Source organism: Rhipicephalus sanguineus, chromosome 4 (genome assembly GCF_013339695.2).
Source record: "Rhipicephalus sanguineus isolate Rsan-2018 chromosome 4, BIME_Rsan_1.4, whole genome shotgun sequence".
Lineage (NCBI taxonomy): Eukaryota > Metazoa > Arthropoda > Arachnida > Ixodida > Ixodidae > Rhipicephalus > Rhipicephalus sanguineus.
The window spans coordinates 184,302,114-184,320,412 of NC_051179.1; the positions used below are offsets into that span (position 1 = coordinate 184,302,114).

Consider the following 18,299-nt stretch of genomic DNA (forward strand, 5'->3'; position numbering starts at 1 on the left):
TTAGTGGATGTAACAGTCGCTGCACAACACGACGCGAAATCTCGCGAAGGTGATCGTGTCCCCAAAAGAGCTCGAGGATCTATCGCGTACTACGTCGCGCACACGCGTTGACCAGCTTCAGTTTTTTCATAACTTGAGACATGCAGCGGTATCGGTACCACGAGTGCGCGTTATATCTAAAATAAACTTGTGTGACGCGTCTTCGACTCGTTTTGGCAGATGCTGCCTGCGCCTCTTCTCCAGTCCTGAGTGGCACTTCCAAAAATCTCATGTAGCTCAGCTTTTATTTGAGCTTCAAGGTGAGAACTGCGTACATATTGCACTAAGAGGTAGAAAAAGACAAAGCCGACGATGAAATAAGCAACAAAAGGTTGTATACATTTCTGAATTCATCTCCGTTTTTTCACATCGACGCGTCGTAGCATAACATAATACCATACCACATATACTGGCCCGTAGATCGAAGTACGTTCGCACGCCGTTCACGACCAACGAGCATCACACAAAAAATTGGCCGCGTATCTTCGTGCTTCGCTGCAAATGTCGTCTAAAGACGATAGAAGAGGCGCTGCGTGAGATATGAACGCCATCTGGCAATACGTCGGGAAACGTGAATGCTGTGTTGCGGGCTGGTAGTCCCGGCGCAGCAGCAGGCAAGACCGGCGGTGACCAACGCGACCGGCGGGGACGCCAGCCAGCCCGAACACGCGGTTTGGCGCGAAGCGCCGAAGCAGAAGAAACGTCCTCACTCAACGAGTACTCTCCACACACTCTTTTATATTCACGTCGCCTGGGTAAAGCAGGAATGCCAGAGCGGCGCCCCATGGCACTCGTACAGAGCAATACTGAACTGAAACCGAAACACAACAATGAGCTCGCGCAGAGGGCACGGAGGAAGCCAAGTTTCGGCGCAGTCGCATTTTCAGGGCAGCTTAAGAAACTAGGGTCTCTAGAATTACGTATCTATGTATTTTCTATTAAAGGAACACACCACCTAATACTTACCTAGTGATGTTGCGCCTCAGATATGCGTAATGTTTGCTTTTTGATCAACCATGTACACAAGTATGAACCTAGTGAGCCGTTCACGATGGCTGGCCCTTGTGCAAGTGGTTCAACTTTGGCCGAGTGGCTGAATCGAGGGACGTGCCGACAAACAGAAAGACAGACAGAAAGACAGACCAAAATTTCTGCGTTTAAGTTCCCCAAGAAAGACTATCGTCTTTAAAAACTATGTCGCGATCGCTAATATTCAATCAGCGCATTTTATCAACATCGAAGACCTTGTTGAAATAGCAGAAGGGAATCGAACCATCCTTTTTTTTTTAACTATAACTACAAGTGATGCCCATGGACTTTGTGATGGTCGAATAACGTCGCGTTGAATCATATCGTCAACCTATTCGGTAATAACTTGACGTTCCGCCGCGGAAACGCGGTATGGTCTCTGTCGCACAGGCGTGTGGCAGCCAGTGCCGATGTAATGAAGAATGGTAGAAGTTCGGCCAAGGGCAGGTTGAGCAACATCGAAAGATTCGCGGAATTGGTGCAGTAGCTGGAGAAGATCAGATCGTTCAGATGGCGACAGTCCGTCTGCGATCGACGAATTGAATAGTTCGGAAGCTGGTACATCAGAGGTGTTAATTGCACTGATGGCGTCGAGGTCGCTTCGAGATTGATCATGCTGGACAGTAAAAATTTCTCTTTCATCAATGGGCTGCACGCATCCAAGAGATTCACCCTTTAACAGTTTGATGGGATAGGGAAGGGGATTAGTGAGGCAGAGAGCACTGGTTCCACTAGAAATTGAAAGGGCCGAATAAGGCAGAAGAAGTTGCGTCCGACTAAGCAAGAGGCTCGATGGTTCAAAGAATGCAGCTCCATCACACACGCTGTTGCAAAACACAGGGAGCAAAGCAGCTGCTGTCAGGGGAATTTCGGTGTCTTCTTTGGCGACTAGTTTGTGTGCGGCTTGATCAGTGTGGTCGTAGGACTGGTCGTATAGCGGGAAGAGTTCAAGTTCGGATCTGGCACAATCGATAACAGCCTGATTACGCGACAGAAAATCCCAGCCAAGTATGATGTCGTGAGAGCAGGAGGAAAGGACGATAAACTCAACAATGTAGTGGTCCTCCACGATGATGAGTCGGGCAGTGCAGGCGGCTCTAGGCCGAACAGGTCCTCCATTCGCTGTACGTAAGGACATCGCATCAAGAGGCGTGGTCACTTTCCGAAGCTTGCGGCAAAGTTTCGCGTCTATAACGGAAACGGCAGCACCGTTATCGCCAAGAGCATATGTATGGGCGCCTTCTACAAAAACATCAACAATATTCGACGGCAAAGTTCGAGGACTTGAGCATTTCGACAGCGCAGTTCTTGCCTCCTGAACTCGCATTCCAGTTGAAACAAGGAGAAGTGACTAGTCGATTGTCAGCGCAAGGTTAGAATGTTGCTCAACCTCAAGAAGGTATTGTTAGGTGCTTAATGAAATACTTAGAAGGTCAAGTGGAATGCAGAGGAGGGTTGCTGGCAGAGAAAAAAAAAACAAAATAACGGCAGCAGAACTAGGGGCGTAGTTATAAGCCAGGGGCGTAGCCAAGGGGGGGGGGGGGGGTTGGGGTATTAGGCATAAGGACAGCCTCCATAGAAATCGGCATAATTATTGCTTCAGACCAGTATTGGCAAGTGGTGAGAGGTGTTGTCAGAAAACTGGAAGACAGGATGACCGCAGCAGAAACTTTATTCTAATGGACAGTGCAAGGTGAAGCTAACATATGCGCAGCAACAGAGGAGAAGTCAAAAGTAATGGTGCTTCACGTCAATGCAGAGAAGATCGACATAAAGACAGAACAACTAGACACACTAGAAGATATCAGACAGAGCAAGACCATTCAGGTGAAGACAAGAACGGTGCTTATTCATGATACTAAAGTCTTTAAAGACAGGGTTCAGAGAAGTGGATCGACGTACAGCGAAAGATAGCTTACTGCGCAACAAAGTGCGGTGATAAAAGTTGTCAGAAACAAAGTCTCTTCAGAAAAACAAATGCAGACGATCACAGCTGAAGCTGAGGCGCCATTCATTAGCAGGCCGTTGATACATGTGCACAGCGTCACAAATGAGCATCTGACTATTGCGAAGGCTGACGTAATAAGATAAAAACGTAGTCAAAAACAGTTTGTGAACATAAAGTCAGCAAAGAAGAAATCTGGAGAAACAAACAAAGCAGAATGGAGAATTGGCGCAAAAGATGGAACAAGAAATATTGCAAGGAATTGAGAGAGAAATCAAACGCGAATAAACAATATACAACTGTGCAACCAGCAGCTATCATCTTGGTCTGTGCACGACATATCCTTCTGGAATCTAGATCCGGTCATTGAGGTTTCTTCTCGAGTCGACGGGAAGCTACTGTCCTGCCTCTTAGAGACCGACGGAAAGCCTCTTCAACATCTTTACACACTTGATTGTTGTTAATCCTGGTGAGAAAACAGCTTCTCGTGGGCCGGAAGCTGTTGAAACTCCTACGAGACAAGAAGAAGAAGACGACGACTGCGAGCACCGAAGGCGCGTGCAGTAATAAGCAATAAAAAAAACAAGAATTTTTCTTTCGTTCGCATCGAACGCAGTTGTCTCTTCTCGTTTCCGCGACATGTGCCAAGTAATCAACATTCGGCAGATCCCACGCATAGTGAGAATCAGTTTCATGCGATGCAGCCAGCGAGTACAACCCTATGCCTTCCGCAGGTCGCGGGATCGAATCCTGGCCGTGGCGGCCGGGATTTGATCGAAATACGCTACGAAATCACGCTAAAGACATGTGCAAATGATATACGTATACACATATGTTGAAGAGTCACACATGTGTTATATAACCAGTTGTATACAGTTGCGTAACGATGCCAATAACAACATGGGCATTAACAACACCAGACACGGTAAGCTGATACGTAATGCTTATACTTGTCCGTTATAATGGAGAATGTACGCACGTTTCACGAACCCGGGTGCATGTGTGGAAGGGGTTCTTGAGAGTTCACAAGTAGATGGCGGCGAGCGGAATGTCTTTGTTATTGTAACTGATGTGCGCAACGCAGACCTCACCGATTCCGCTGCTTGTCTGTGTGTTCTAGGTCTGGCGGCCGGAGAAGTGGGATGCGGCCTACGTTGGAGTTGCGCATCGCCGTGTAGTTATATGTGCGCACGCCTCCGCACCTGCAATGAAGCCACCTGCGGTGGACGACACAGTGGGCTCATCGCTCCAGGTTTCAGAAAGTGCTAACACACCAGTTTCTGTGAGCACAACGTCATATCTTTGAGGTCGTGCACGTGCGCCTGTACAGACTGCACGTTGAGAGCGGCGAGCGTAAGGTGATTTTTGTGGTTGTGGCATCGAATGAAGGTGGTAGCCCAGTCCCAGTGCTGGGCAGTATCGCAGATACATGTATCTTCGATACCATCTTAGATACTTTTTGTGTATCTTGTATCTGCATCGCAATGCGTCTCGCAAAACAAGTATCTGTATCTGTATTTCTGATACATTGAAGGATGTATCGTGTGTCTTAAGATACAAGATACTGCGATCGCACCACCACCGTGTGAACCAATAAACGTTGGCTGAGCTTGAGCTTCTCGAGCTGATACTGCTGCCACTAAGTCACCGGAATAAAACTAAAGACATTGACGTTATTTTATCTTCCCGCAAGAGTTTTCCAACGAGGATAGGCGATAAGCTCTGAGCGCCCTTATATACTGCTTGAGCAGAGTTACGAGGTGGCGCTCGCGTCGTCTCGACAGACAAGAGCGCGAACGTCTGCGCCCAGGCGAATGTTTGTTCATCGTTTTTTTTAAGTTTTGTCAGTGCCATGACACTTGGCACTTGGCCACTCTCCTGTGACACGTACTAAAATGCGTGTGGCGTCTTTCGCACACATGCTGATGCCGCTGTGAATTCATTATCGAAGTTCCGTTTGTGTGATGCTTCGTTACGAAGTCTGAAGAATGCAAGAATGGCAGGTTGCTTTGCCTCTCGTGGCTTTCACAATTCGGCGATTTGAAGGATCTCGTGAATGCATGCATTACATGCAATGAGATTGACTTATATACAAATAAGATTCTGACAGCTATAGCACTAACGGTACCGATGCTGGATTTAACACAACAAGCATTCACCTACCAGACGGTATCTTGGCGTACGTCTGTCTTTCTTTTATTCAAACAGTTTTTAAGATCATAATTTGATTGTTAATAGAAGTTATTTCTTAGCTGTCCTTGTTTTACATCCCGTAGATTACCTATGTCCCTATATTGTTTTTTTTCTGCCGGTCTGCTTACTGCAATATGCCTTTAACGTGCTGTCAATGTAAGCTCTCTGCTTTATTCCTAGTTTTAACTCTCTGCGTCATTCTCCTGCTCTTCTTCAAGTGAATTATAAGTTTATATACTTATATTCCACTTGAATTTACTGTTATGTAAAGGTGATGTTGAGCACAAATATATAATAATCCGGGCGCGCCTGGAGTATACAGAAACGATAATTCTGCGTACGGCTAAGTAAATTCGCAAATTTGAGTTTGCATTACAATAACATAAATTCTTAGGCGCCGTCTTGAATACGTTGGCAAATATATTCGAGAAGCATTTTCTACCAAATGCTCCGTTTTTCTCATGAGCGTCCCAGAGAGTCGTTTTACGCCATTCTCCATAGGCACTAAATTTTAATGTCGTAGCTATTAGGGGTTACCCGCCGCGGTGGTGCAGTGCTTATGGCGCTTGACTGCTGGCCCGAAGGTCTCGGTAGCCTGATTTCGATTGAGGGAAAATAGTAGAGGCCCGTATGCTTATATGCACAGTGGGATACAACTTTAGAAGTCAGTGGCATTTCCTCCTCAAAGGAGGATGAACACAAGCCTGCACCAATGGGCGCGCACTCGAGACTGACGTCATGAGCGGGACGGCCGGTGGCAGCGCCTTCGGAGAACATCGGCGCGTGCATGAGCGGGACTATTTCTTTAGTCACGAAGGCGATCGGCTGCTGCGCTTCGGCCGTCTGGGCGGGGCCTCTCCTGACTTCTTAAATTGTATTCTACTATAGGTTTTAGAGCCCAAGTGGTCAAAATTTCCGGAGCCCTCCACACAGCGTCTTTCATAATCATATCGTGGTTTTTCGACGTAAAACGCAACAATTATTATCAACTCTTGGGGATGCCTCCCGTATCGTGTTTTATACTTATTCGCTGTTTTTGATACGGAACCGCTTTTCTAATTTACATGGATATATTTGTTTTCGTTCTTTAGGCTTCCCTGAACCCTTTTACTGTTGCTAATCACCAGGTAATCGGATCTATAAGTGTTAATAACGTGAATAGCGGCGGTGTCCTGCAGCGCTTTGCGCAACTGTACAATACGTCTGAAACGTTTCTGGGCTGCACATGTTCTTGGTGACGTACACCTGTCCGGTGATCCGTTATTGCGAAAACCGTAATATGTTTACCGACAAGGTAGAACTCTCCAGCGGTATTTGCACCATCGTGCGGAGGCTTCTTATTGAAGTTCATATGGTTACTTGGCAACCCGCTTGCTCGTCAGCAAGCAGAACAGCAACTAGCTTCCATCAGTTACGACAGCTACAAGCAAGAACCGCTATCAACGAAATGTATAAAGAACTGTCATGTTAAGCAGCTAAAACAACGCGAATAAGTTGTTTCGGAATGAAACAGATATACCTTGTACAAAGCTTTTGAGATACTAACAGAGTTTCCATTCAAATGAAACACAATTGGTCGCAGTTAATAAATTTTTAAGCGAACATTTATGTGCATAGGCGTTTAATGCTGCGTTATGTAGATATATATTAACAAATTTGAGAATGTATCGAATTATCTTAAGATACAATTGGAATGTATCGTATCGCGATACAATTTCAAAGTATCTTTGCCCAGCCCTGCCAAGTCCAAATGTTTAGACGCCTGTTTGCTAGCCGGGTCATGTCGTCGACAGACTGTCTGTCGATAGAGCCGGCGACATGTCGGAACATGGTCACCTTTTGAATTGGTGGGGTATAGGCAACACCACCTAGACTGGTAGCCTTGGAAAGTGCTACGCAGACCAACTTCAGTGGTTGGCGCTTCTTGAGCATGTGTGGCGCTTTGTGTCTTATATATAGTTATGGCGTTTGCTTGCGCAAGGGCAAACTGTGTTACACGAGATATTTTTCTGGCGTATATTGTGGTTGTGGTGGTCCGCACTGCCACGGGCACGTGTGGTAGTGATGTGCTTCGTCCAGGCTGGGACGAGAATGCCAACCGTGGAGGTTCAAAATTCAAGCCACAGTGGCACGAGGTTGCCGTGTTCGTCATGCTCGATGTACTACAAGGTGCCCGTGTTTCCATTAGCGAGGCTGTCGCTTATGTTGATGTTGGCCGTGATGATGTACGGCTTCACGATGCTCAGGAAAACTGAGGCCGGCATGCCACCCAAGTCGCTTGTGTTCATTTTGGCCATCTTGGTCAGGGCATCCCTGTGTACCTGCTCGTTCTTATAGCCAATACGTTATCGAATGCGGGATGACATAACACGTTGTCCGCAGCGTCGAGGCAACGTGTGCGTTATAGCGGTCGAAGCCCGCATTGCTGTAGTATAGCCGTATGCCATTAGGACACATTGCGGCGGCTTCTCCGCGTGTCACAAAGCGGCTCTCAATCAATATGACGTCATACTCGGTCAGCGTGAGGCCATTGCCTAGCCTTATAAGCAATGAAGAGAACACTGCGTCATTCTGGTGGACCACGTGGACGAGTCGATTGCAGTCGAGCGTCTTCCAGGTGAAGTTCTGCCTTCAGCTCCCTCACTTGCCTTGCGTTTCAATGTGTATTTTCGCGGTTGCTGTGTTGGTTGAAACCGTGAATCACCTGTGGCACACACCCGCATAGCATGAACTGTGGCATGGCGAGCATGAGCTACAAGTGATTGTTGAAAAGGGTTTCCTGACCTGCGCGACAGGCGTTTTGCTTTATTCATGCCGTGACCAGTGAATTGTGTTCGTCATACACTGATCCCCTGCTACGCCAACTTTGGTATATTACAAGTAATGGAGACGACCAGGAGAGTGCCCAGACATAGATAGATAGATAGATAGATAGATAGATAGATAGATAGATAGATAGATAGATAGATAGATAGATAGATAGATAGATAGATAGATAGATAGATAGATAGAAACGGCCAAAGTGCCTAAGGTTCGCTAAGAAATGCTTCGCATATAAAAAAATAAGGATGATATCAACAAGCTCATAATCAACACTGGTACCCGGTATGCACTTCTTCAAAGCGTCGTCAATTAAGGAGAGAAACGGCACGGTGTGCGCTTTCTAGTAATGGGTAGCCGACGCCTGTGCTCATGCATACATAACACACACCGCGCTTCAGCAACACGGGAGGTAGAGGTTCGTAGCCTGAGCCGCAAACGCGTGCGTCCCGGTGGCCTCTGTCTCGCAGGCGCTGCTCTCGCTCCACCAGGGCACGACATTCGCCCGTCGAAATCGCGTCCTTTCTGCAACGCATATTGCAGCAGTTTCGCAATTGAAGCAGTCGGCGGCGGAGAAATCCCGTTGGTGCACGTGGAATCTGCACTACTCCGATGAGCCGACGCACGCTAACACGAAGCCAAAGGCAAAGAACGTAACTGCGTCAAGGGCAAGGGTGCCTCGGCGACGCCAGCGCGGCCACTCTACTTCTCTGGTATCGAGACGCTTTAACCATGACCTCAGATATCGCGTGCAATCTCGGAGTAAGCGCTAGTAAGTGTCGGTCGTGAAGCATTACTTCTTTTCACCTCTCACAGACGGCGGCACCGCCCCGCTCCGCCCGCCGCGAAAGCGAATGTGTGAAAGATATAAGGCGCGTTCGCGCCGTGCCTAGCATGTCCCGAGATGGCTTAAGTGGTAGGGCGTCGGGCGCTTGCCGTCGCGGCCGCAACGTCGTGGGTTCGATTCCCAGCGGGGTATCTTTTTCTTGGTTTTTTTCTTTCTCACCCGTTGGTGTTCATTTTATCAACGTCATATCCGTGACGGATGTACTTGGTGGACCCCGGCATAAAACACTTCCGTGTTAATATACTTGAATCAAAGACATTCGAGTTGTGGTAGGTTCAGGCCGTACTTTTATACGTTTTCGAGAATTTCGTCATTTAAATAGAAATGTCGCAGTCGTTTTCCCACACTCGTGGCTACTTTTAGCTACTATTGCTGCCCTTGGCTAAAATTGCTACTTTTTGGCTATTTTTTCAGAATTTGAATCAAAGACATTCGAGTTGTGGTAGGTTCAGGCCGTACTTTTATACGTTTTCGAGAATTTCGTCATTTAAATAGAAATGTCGCAGTCGTTTTCCCACACTCGTGGCTACTTTTAGCTACTATTGCTGCCCTTGGCTAAAATTGCTACTTTTTGGCTATTTTTTCAGAATTTGTGGCTGTTTTTTTGTTTTTTCGACCTGATAATCCTGCCTTCTTTCTTTCACAGTGACCTTGCTGGCGCGGGTCGGTGTCGCCGTCTTGGAGAGGTGAAGTGAATTACTGCATCATGACACTAACGAGCGCCGACAGGACGCGCTTCGAGACGCCCTACTCAGCGCAGCAGAGGCTGGCTCCGTGATTTCCACTCGATTTCATTTGAATACAGTTTGAGTGCATGCTTTGTTGCAGTGAGACACGCCGGAGGGCAGCGGGACGCCTTCGCGCGTTCACGGCTCAAGCTACGAGCTCTGCCTCCCGCGTTCCTGAAGCGCTGTGTGGTAGTGTATGCACGAGCAGAAGTGTAAGCTACCCAATTACTGGAGAGAGCACGCCTAGCCGTTTCTCTACGCAAATGACGACGCTTTCCATGAGCGCATATCGAGTACTATTGATTATGTGCTTGTTGAGGCCATTTTTGCGCGGGGTTCACCGTACGCTGTATCCGGGTTTATGTTAAATACTACTTCACCTGCCACAATTAAATGTTTAATCTTGATCACTGACGTTAGTTGTCGGGATGGATATGTCCCACCAGGCGTCAACGTAGGTGCGTCCACATCAAATGGTGCTATAGCCGCCAAAGCCGCCAAACACCAAGCATTGCATAATGAACATTGAAGTACTTTTGTAAAGGCACGTGCGTTTCACTCTACGACGGAGGGAACAACCATGTTTTTCTTTCCTTTTCGTCAATAATTCATGCCCTAAATTTAGCGGACATGTTATATTAGGTCAAAGCTAATTGGGAAAGAAGTAAATAATTTTCTTCAAATAACTTGCTTGAAGTTATTCATTACATTGCTCATCAACGCGAAAATTGCTGAAATTCGATTACCGTAATTACTCCCTAGTCTCCCTAGGTTCATTCTTCCTTATTCTACCTAGATATATTGAGGCGTTCGACTGCGCCTAAAAGAAAAAAATAGAGGTGTGCGAATACCGAATACAGTGCAATTCACTTATGAAGATATTGACAACACTGGAAAGTTGGATCGTTATCATGGAATAGCGCTGTGTCCGGACCGGCAAGAAAGTAAGAAAGAGCGTGTTTCCCCAAGCATGTAGACTGTGGGGATTGTGGCTTGCCCGTCGCCATTGCGCGGGGTTTTCGCCTATTTCTGCCATCCTCATGTCCGGTCATGCCGCTCCCCTCCTCCGCCGTCCTACGGCGCTGGGCGAGCTGGGGTGACGTTAAACCCCCTCACCCCTGCGCCGGATCTCGACGGTGGCGCCGCGTTCGAGTCTAGCGTGCTCGCGTCTCGCGAGACGTTTTCCACGGCGGGAGACTCTCTCTGGACCTCGTAGGGTAAGCACGTATTTTCTTTCCCGTCCGTCGGCTTCTTTGTTTGGGCTCGCTCGGACGAAGTTCGCTAACGGTGCCTTGCGCCAGCGGCGAGCGCTTACCTTACGTTGTCCTTTCCGAACGCTAGGCTGAAGAGCAGTGCGGTGCATTCGCGCGTGGTCGTACTACGCCGAAACCGTACCTATCGAAGTCAACGCGAGCGGAGTTTGCCCTCACTCGAGCGATAGGGCCCTGTGGTCGCGTATCGTGAGAGTACGCAGCATAGTCGCGATTGTCCGTTTCCCTCAGCGGCGTGTCGCCGTGAGCCCTTTTGCCCGCGGAGACGTGCTAGCGGCACCCTTTGTGTTGCACTTTCGGCCGTGGCGTGGTTAAGCCTGTTTTTGCTTCTCCCGCCGCCTTTGGGAGCGGGCGTTGTACTGCGTTTGGTGGTGTTGCCGCAGGCAATAATGTGTTGCGGATTTCGAGAGCAGTACTGTGTACTTGCCGCGCTGCGCTCGGCGCCTTGTTTGCGCTCGAACGTACGTGTGCAGCGGCGCGCTAGTTCACGCGAGGCGACGGCAGACGCGGCCCTGTGGCTCGCTAAGTCCGAACCCACGCTAGTGGCCGTACTCCTGTGAGATACGTGAACACTACAAGACTTAGTCACTCATCAAGGATAAGTGAACCGGGTTGAACAATGGAGGTCATGGTAAAGAAGGCTGAACACTTTGCTACAGGCCAAGTAAGTAGCCGTAAAATTATGTAGGCAACCTGTTAAAAGCCAGAAATTTGCGAAAAATTCGAAATTCTTGAGGACATCTCCAGCCTCGAATTTGTCGACAGCGAAAGTCCATATGTTTTCGGGAGGATTGCAGCTTCGAAACGTAGCAGGAAATCTCGATGAATCTGCTGCGTCACCTCACGACACATGGCCTTGCACTCAGTGGACACCGTATTTCACGAACGTACAGACGGAATCAAACATGTCTATAGCGGCCCAGCCAGCCGCTTCAGCTGCCGTTCTCTGCAGAAATATGCAAAGACCGACGCCGAAATGATACCTAACATATTCATACCGTGTGCTAGGTCTTTGAGCTATAATTCAGGCGTGATCGGAAGCCGGTAGCTGACGTGCAGTAACAGCTGCGGACAACAACAGCGTCCGCAGCCACGCCGCTCTAGACAAGTGTGATTCCGCCTGTACAAACGGGCGGACACTTGTTAGAAACCCGGTATCGGCGTTACGCGCCTGCGACCAAGCAAGCTCTTCTTCCAATGCTTACTCGAGCGGTTGGGACGATGAGGTTGCCGAATGCAGCATTCCTTTCCAGGTTTCTCCACGGCGGCCTCTTTGCGGTTACGAGTTTTGAGGTTGTTTTTGTGAAAGCATTTTATTTTAACAGCAGAGCTGCTTACGCTGGCTGTTTGTCCGTGACGCGAAAACAGAAATGATCCTCATCGGGAACCTGCACGCGCTCTCTTCGTCCTCTTCTTCATTGTCGTACTCTTCTACTGCTTCGCTCCCAGAACACGTGCGGCGCTTTCTCCGGCGCGGCACAGAATAACCCGATGGGTAAGACAATGAGTACAGAGAGAGAGAAAGAAATAAAAAAGATAGAGAGAAATAGAAACATAAATTTTTGGCAAAAAAAAAACTTCACGAGGCGGGATTCGAGCCCGCGTACCCACGATCCAAAGGCGAGCGTCTATCCAGGCACGCTAGCCGAGCATAGCATAGCCTTGTATAGTATATAGTATAGGAAGGAGGTGGGAAAGGGAGGTGAGGGTGAGGAGGACAGATTTAAGGGTGAGGAGAAGGGAAAGGGCAGAGTAAAGCATAACATAGCATAGAAGATTGAGAAAGACAGAAATAGAGAGAAGGAAAGGCAGAAAAATAAAGAGAGAAAAGAAAGAATCAACGAAAGAGAGAGAAAAGAATAGACAGGGGAAACAGGCGAGAAAGCGAGAGAGAGAAACAAAAGGAAGAAAGAAAGAAGGAGCAAGAAAGAAGAGAGAAATTGAGGGCGAGAAACGAAGAAGAGAGTGAGAAAGGGAAGTGAAGCTTGGTAGGAGAGATGCGAGGCTGAGGAGGAGGAGGGAAAGGAGGACAGGAGAGAGTAAAGCATGGCATATATATACAGAATGAGCAAGCGAGAGAGAAGCAAATGTAGAAAGAGAAAGAAAGAGCGAAAGAGAGATAATCAAAGAAAGAGCGAGAAAGAAATAGAGAGAGAAAGGAAAAGAAAGATAGCAAGAAAGAGGGAGACAAGCCAGAAATAGCGAGAGAGAGAGAAGGAAGAAAGATAGAGGGAGGGAGAGAGAGCGCGAAAGAAAAAAATAGTAATAAACGAGAAAGGAAAACACAAAAGGCGGAAATAAACAGAGGAAGAAAGAAAGAGAAAAATAAAGAAAAACAAGGAAGGCCGCCCAGCTCCGCTCTTCCTTCGGGCTTGGCACCACTGGTGCGAAGCTGGCTTAATTTTTTTTTTATCTAAGCTTCAGACGAACGTAGCAGACAGCCTCGTCCGGGCGGCCAGGATTCTATCGTTATGCATTGTTTGTTTTACGAGGGAAAAATGGAAATATTGAGAAATCTGAAGAATTTCATCGTTTTAAGCGACATATCGTTATATATCTGGTGTCGTTATCGGCTGACTACAGTGTAGTAACTTTCGAACCGAACACCAAAAAGAATTTTTAAACATACGAATATCAAATCCAATATCCAATATATAAAACATGTTCACAAGCCTCCACTTTTACGAGTGCTCAAGCAAAATAAGTTTCCGTTGTAGAATATCGTCGCGGCTATGGTGTATTTTGTTTGTTTCCTCGGCGTGCGACATAGCGCTGGGGGCGGGGCGTGGAGTAGTGTTGTTCAAGTTACTGTTCTACGTGCTTGTCTAAGTTGCCGAACCAGCATGCGAGATTGAAAACGGCGCAGGAATATGACCTTTTTAACACGAAAGTGTTTTATGCCGGGTTCCACCAAGACTTCAGTGACGTATTTACGTCACGGAAATGACGTTGAAAAAATTTACACGATCAGATGTCAAAGATAAAAAGTTCCGTCAGCGGGCATCGAACCCACGACCACTCAGTCCGCAACAACAGATGCCGGGCACGCTACCCACTGCGCCACGGTCACAGACTCTAGAGGCTTTACAAACGCGCCTTTTATATCTACCACTCTCCCGGTCGGCGGCGTGGTGCTGCCCTCTGGGAGCGGTAGAGTAATTCGTCATTACTGTGGCCTCCCTGATTAGCACCTGCAACGCGCTAAACGTCCTTCCCATTCGGCGCGTTTTCAATAGAAGTTCAATTTTTGTCCATGCCTTAACACACCGCGAGGTGGCGATATTAGACCAAGCGTCGGCCTCGCTCATAGCGTCACGCTAATCCAAACCAAAAAAAAAATTGGCCGCGTATCTGCGTGCTTCGCTGCAAATGTCGTCTAAAGACGATAGAAGAGGCGCTGCGTGAGATATGGACGCCATCTGGCAATACGTCGGGAAACATGAGTGCTGTGTTGCGGGCTGGTAGTCCAGGCAGCAGCAGGCGAAGACCGGCGGTGACCAACGCGACCGGCGGGGACGCCAGCCAGCCCGAACACGCGGTTTGGCGCGAAGTGCTGAAGCAGAAGAAACGTCCGCACTCAACGAGTACTCTCCACACACTCTTTTATTTACACGTCGCCTGGGTAAAACAGGAATGCCAGAGCGGCGCCCCATGGCATTCGTACAGTGCAATACAGAACCGAAACCGAAACACAACAATGAGCTCGCGCAGAGGGCACGGAGGAAGCCAAGTTTCGGCGCAGTCGTATTTTCAGCGCAGCTTAAGAAACTAGGGTCTTTAGAATTACGTATGTATGCATTTTCTATTACAGGAACACACCACCTAATACTTACCTAGTAATGTTGCGCCTCAGATGTGCGTAATGTTTGCTTTTTGATAGACAATGTACACAAGTATGAACCTAGTCAGCCGTTTAAGGTGGCTGGCCCTTGGGCAAGTGGTTCAACTTCGGCCGAGTGACTGAACCGAGGGACGTGCCGACAAACAGAAAGACAGAAAGACAGCACAAACTTTCTCCGTTTAAGTATCCCAAGAAAGACTATCGTCTTTAAAACAGCTCTGCGACGCGCGCCTGCCTCACCTGGCTGTAACGCCGCGTTCACGGCTGACGCGCTCACCCCGAGAAAAATCGCGGCCGGGCTACCGGGGTGGCACGACGCTCTTTGCGTTTCCCTCTAGTCCGGCCAGGGTGTTTGTTCATCACATTTTAACATGCCGCGGGATGGCGACCAAGTTCTGCGTCCAATATGCGACGCTCTTCTGGCTATCACACCTTGTTCTCTGATTACGCGTTCACCGTTAACTACTACAGCTACCACAAGGGTTTGTTTAATCATTTAACATGGACGTTAGTCGTCGGGATGCAGATGTACCACCAATCATCAAAGTGGGTGCATCAACCTTAAACGGTGCTGTAATAATAATAATATCAGGGGTTTAACGTCCCAAAACCACGATTTGAATATGAAGGGCGCCGTAGTGTAGGGCTCCGGAAATTTCGACCGCCTGGGGTTCTTTAACGTGCACCTAAAGCTAAGTACACGGTAAACGGTGCTATAGCTGCCAGACATCAATATACATTGTGTAAACTCTCTTATATCTATTCAGTTACTTCTGTAAACATTCACTTACATTCATTCGCGTAAGGGCACGCTTTACTTTCGTGTTATTCCGATTCCTATAAAGGAGGGATCAACCATCTTTTTAAAATCTTGCCACGCGAACTTATTCCTTTATTTCTGACGTGATCGGGTTTCACCCACAAGAACTGTTACCCCCACTCGTAGCAGGCCGCACTGCAATATTTCAGACTCTTCAGACTCTTCTGTTAAAGAGAGCGACGTTTGGTTGGTCTCGCGCATGCGGGGCAGGCTGTTTTTGTTTCTATATATTGCCTTGGTGCCATAAAGACAAACGTTGTTAGTCAGCGCTCGTGTTGTCATCCTCTCTTATTGAGTGCCCGTTCGCTCTTTGTCCGTGTCCGAGGACGCGAGTAAACGAATTTGTTCTACAGCTAACGCGAGCAGCAGCGACATAGCGGGAAGGTTCGATAAGGGTGTATAAAAGCCGACGCATTTCACAGACAACCGACGTCTGTGCTTGCCGCTTTTGCTGCACCTTTAGTGTCGCTTCTTTTACTAGGCAAAAGTACGCCCAATAAAGCGCTTCGCTTTACCGGCAGCGTTTTGTTTTCGTCACTGTCAGTACCGCGTGACATATATGGTCGAGCGGTGCGGCGAATCCTTCGGAAGAATCGAATTATGGAGCGGTGACTGTATTAAAGAAGTCAAGTGGTAGATATTAGATTCGCGAATCGAGCTATTCGCTGAGCTACTATTCGATTCGTATTCGAGTATTCGCCCACCCCTAGAAAAAATATGTAAGCTTCCATTATATGCGACTGAAAACTTAGCAATGCTTCAAGTAGCCTTGTGATATACACTTCTCCCTGCATGCACACGGAAGCAACATATGATTGTATCGTTATGACTAAGCTGCAACAATAACAAAGAACGCCACGAATCCCCAACCTCAGTCCTGAGCGCTCGCTCGCTAAGGAGCGAGCTCTCACCTCTAGACCGCCAGTGTCCCGACATGGTATTTATTTTCTCGTGGACAAACACTAGAAAAGCAATTAATATTACTGTACACATCAGTGCAGGAAAAAATACAGCAAACAATTATTAAGTTTCATCGCGCTGTAACATTTTGAGCGCTGTGCCTGACGAGAAGTTACGAGCATCGGTACGTTTCTCCACGTGTAATGAAATGTCACAACTGTTTGTAGTCTATTAACACATGCTCACTTACAAAATGTTAGTACTTATTAAGCAAACATGTGCGTGGTTAACCATACAGAATTGTCTGCATTGAGATTCGCTAGTTGCGCCTGTGCAATCAAATATCGTAACTGTTCCTTGGTCACTCATTGAGTTAAGCAATGCTGATAATGAGTGAGCAAGTGTGTGCGGTTAAATATTGTGCAATCGTCTATGCAAGACTAACAGACGTGCGGGGTTTCCGGTTGCATGGATTAGTAAATTCATTTTTCTTTGAATTCCTGATCTGTGAGCCCTTCGCCGAACCTACCGAACATTCAGAGACCGCGTAGAATAGCGAGAGTGGAATGGGCGAGAGCTGGGCCCTTTTGAGGCGACTGACCTCCGGTAGGCGCTGGTGTTCTCCCCCAGCGTCTGCTGCTGGTCGGCTCCGCTCTGGTAGTAGCCGCGGGCGCTCGTGCTCATGCGGGCCGTGCCCAGGCGCTCGACGTCCGCCAGTGTGACCACGACGTCGTCGTCATTGTCGCTGCGCCTGCAGGCCATCTTTCCGAGCGTGCTTCAGGCAACGTCTTATCGGCGACGTCTGCCGTGGTCTGGCTTCGTTCTCGAATATTGGGCCGACGAGATAGCGGCGCACTCTCGAAAAGCGGCGCCCACTCGGCCGCTATCTGCAGCACCACGATTCCCATTTATGTTGCCATCAGCGTTGACACCGACTACTGCGAAAGCTGTTTATGTTTTTACGGTTACGTTGTCATCTTTTTGTTAACGTCTGAATCGTCGGCGTATCCGACGTTCCAAACTTTCGCTGCCTAGCATTTTTAGAAATGCTTGCCTTCATTGATGTTTTCGTGAAAGCTTCACCTACGAACAGTATAAATGAGGAATGTATTTTTCTACTAGAGTGAAATCGAGCCTGCACCAACAATTTTAAATGCATACGCATTTCTATTCCGTCTCAACGAGAAAACTGTCTGTCTGTCCCACTGCCACGTAAAATGATCGTTGCCATAAATAAATAAGTACATGGAAATATTCTCCGACTCGCAACCGGGCACCGAAGGCGAGTGTATTGACCTCTAGGCTACGCAAACACCCCCCCCCTTTTTTTTGTTTAGTGCTAGGCTACACACATCCATGCTTGCAGAATATGAATGTGACTGAATCATGTGAATTCGTTGCACCCGCGGTGCAAAGCAAATGTAAAAAGAGATCACTTTCTGTGGAGGCTTTCTTTGAATTTCGTGTTTGTGGAATAAATGCCCTCTGCAGGACAAGATCTATTGCATACACATCCGAAAAATTCAAATTCTGTGCAAATTTGATGCCAAACAAGCGTTTCGGTGTTCGCGGGATGCACGTGCCAGGAGGCCGTTTGACACGTTGACGACTGCGGAAACGATGAAAGACGCCTCGCCGACGACACCCGAAAGCAACGTTCTAGGGAAGGATACAACGTACTATGAAACTCTACGCTTGCGCATCACTTATGCAATACCAAAAAAAGATTTTACGTGGATTTTCGTCAGTGTGTTAATGTATTCAAAGCAACTCAAAGCGGCATTGCAATTGACATGCAGGTAAGCTACTACGGGTGTTATTAAAGAGTAAATTTCGGATTTCACACATGTAACATTCAGCTCAGTT

The 18,299-nt window shown here is 47.8% G+C and overlaps 1 protein-coding gene across 1 annotated transcript in view; it reads right to left on the minus strand.

Annotated features, from left to right (window-relative positions):
- LOC119390958 (2-Hydroxyacid oxidase 1) overlaps positions 1 to 17,243 on the minus strand; it is a 92,417-nt gene extending 75,174 nt beyond the window's left edge. Inside the window, exon 1 of the mRNA XM_037658669.2 lies at positions 17,035 to 17,243. Within this exon, the coding sequence (XP_037514597.1) occupies positions 17,035 to 17,195 (161 nt within the window). The 5' untranslated portion in view covers positions 17,196 to 17,243. The remainder of the gene's footprint in view (positions 1 to 17,034) is intronic.
- Between the last annotated feature and the right edge of the window lie 1,056 nt (positions 17,244 to 18,299).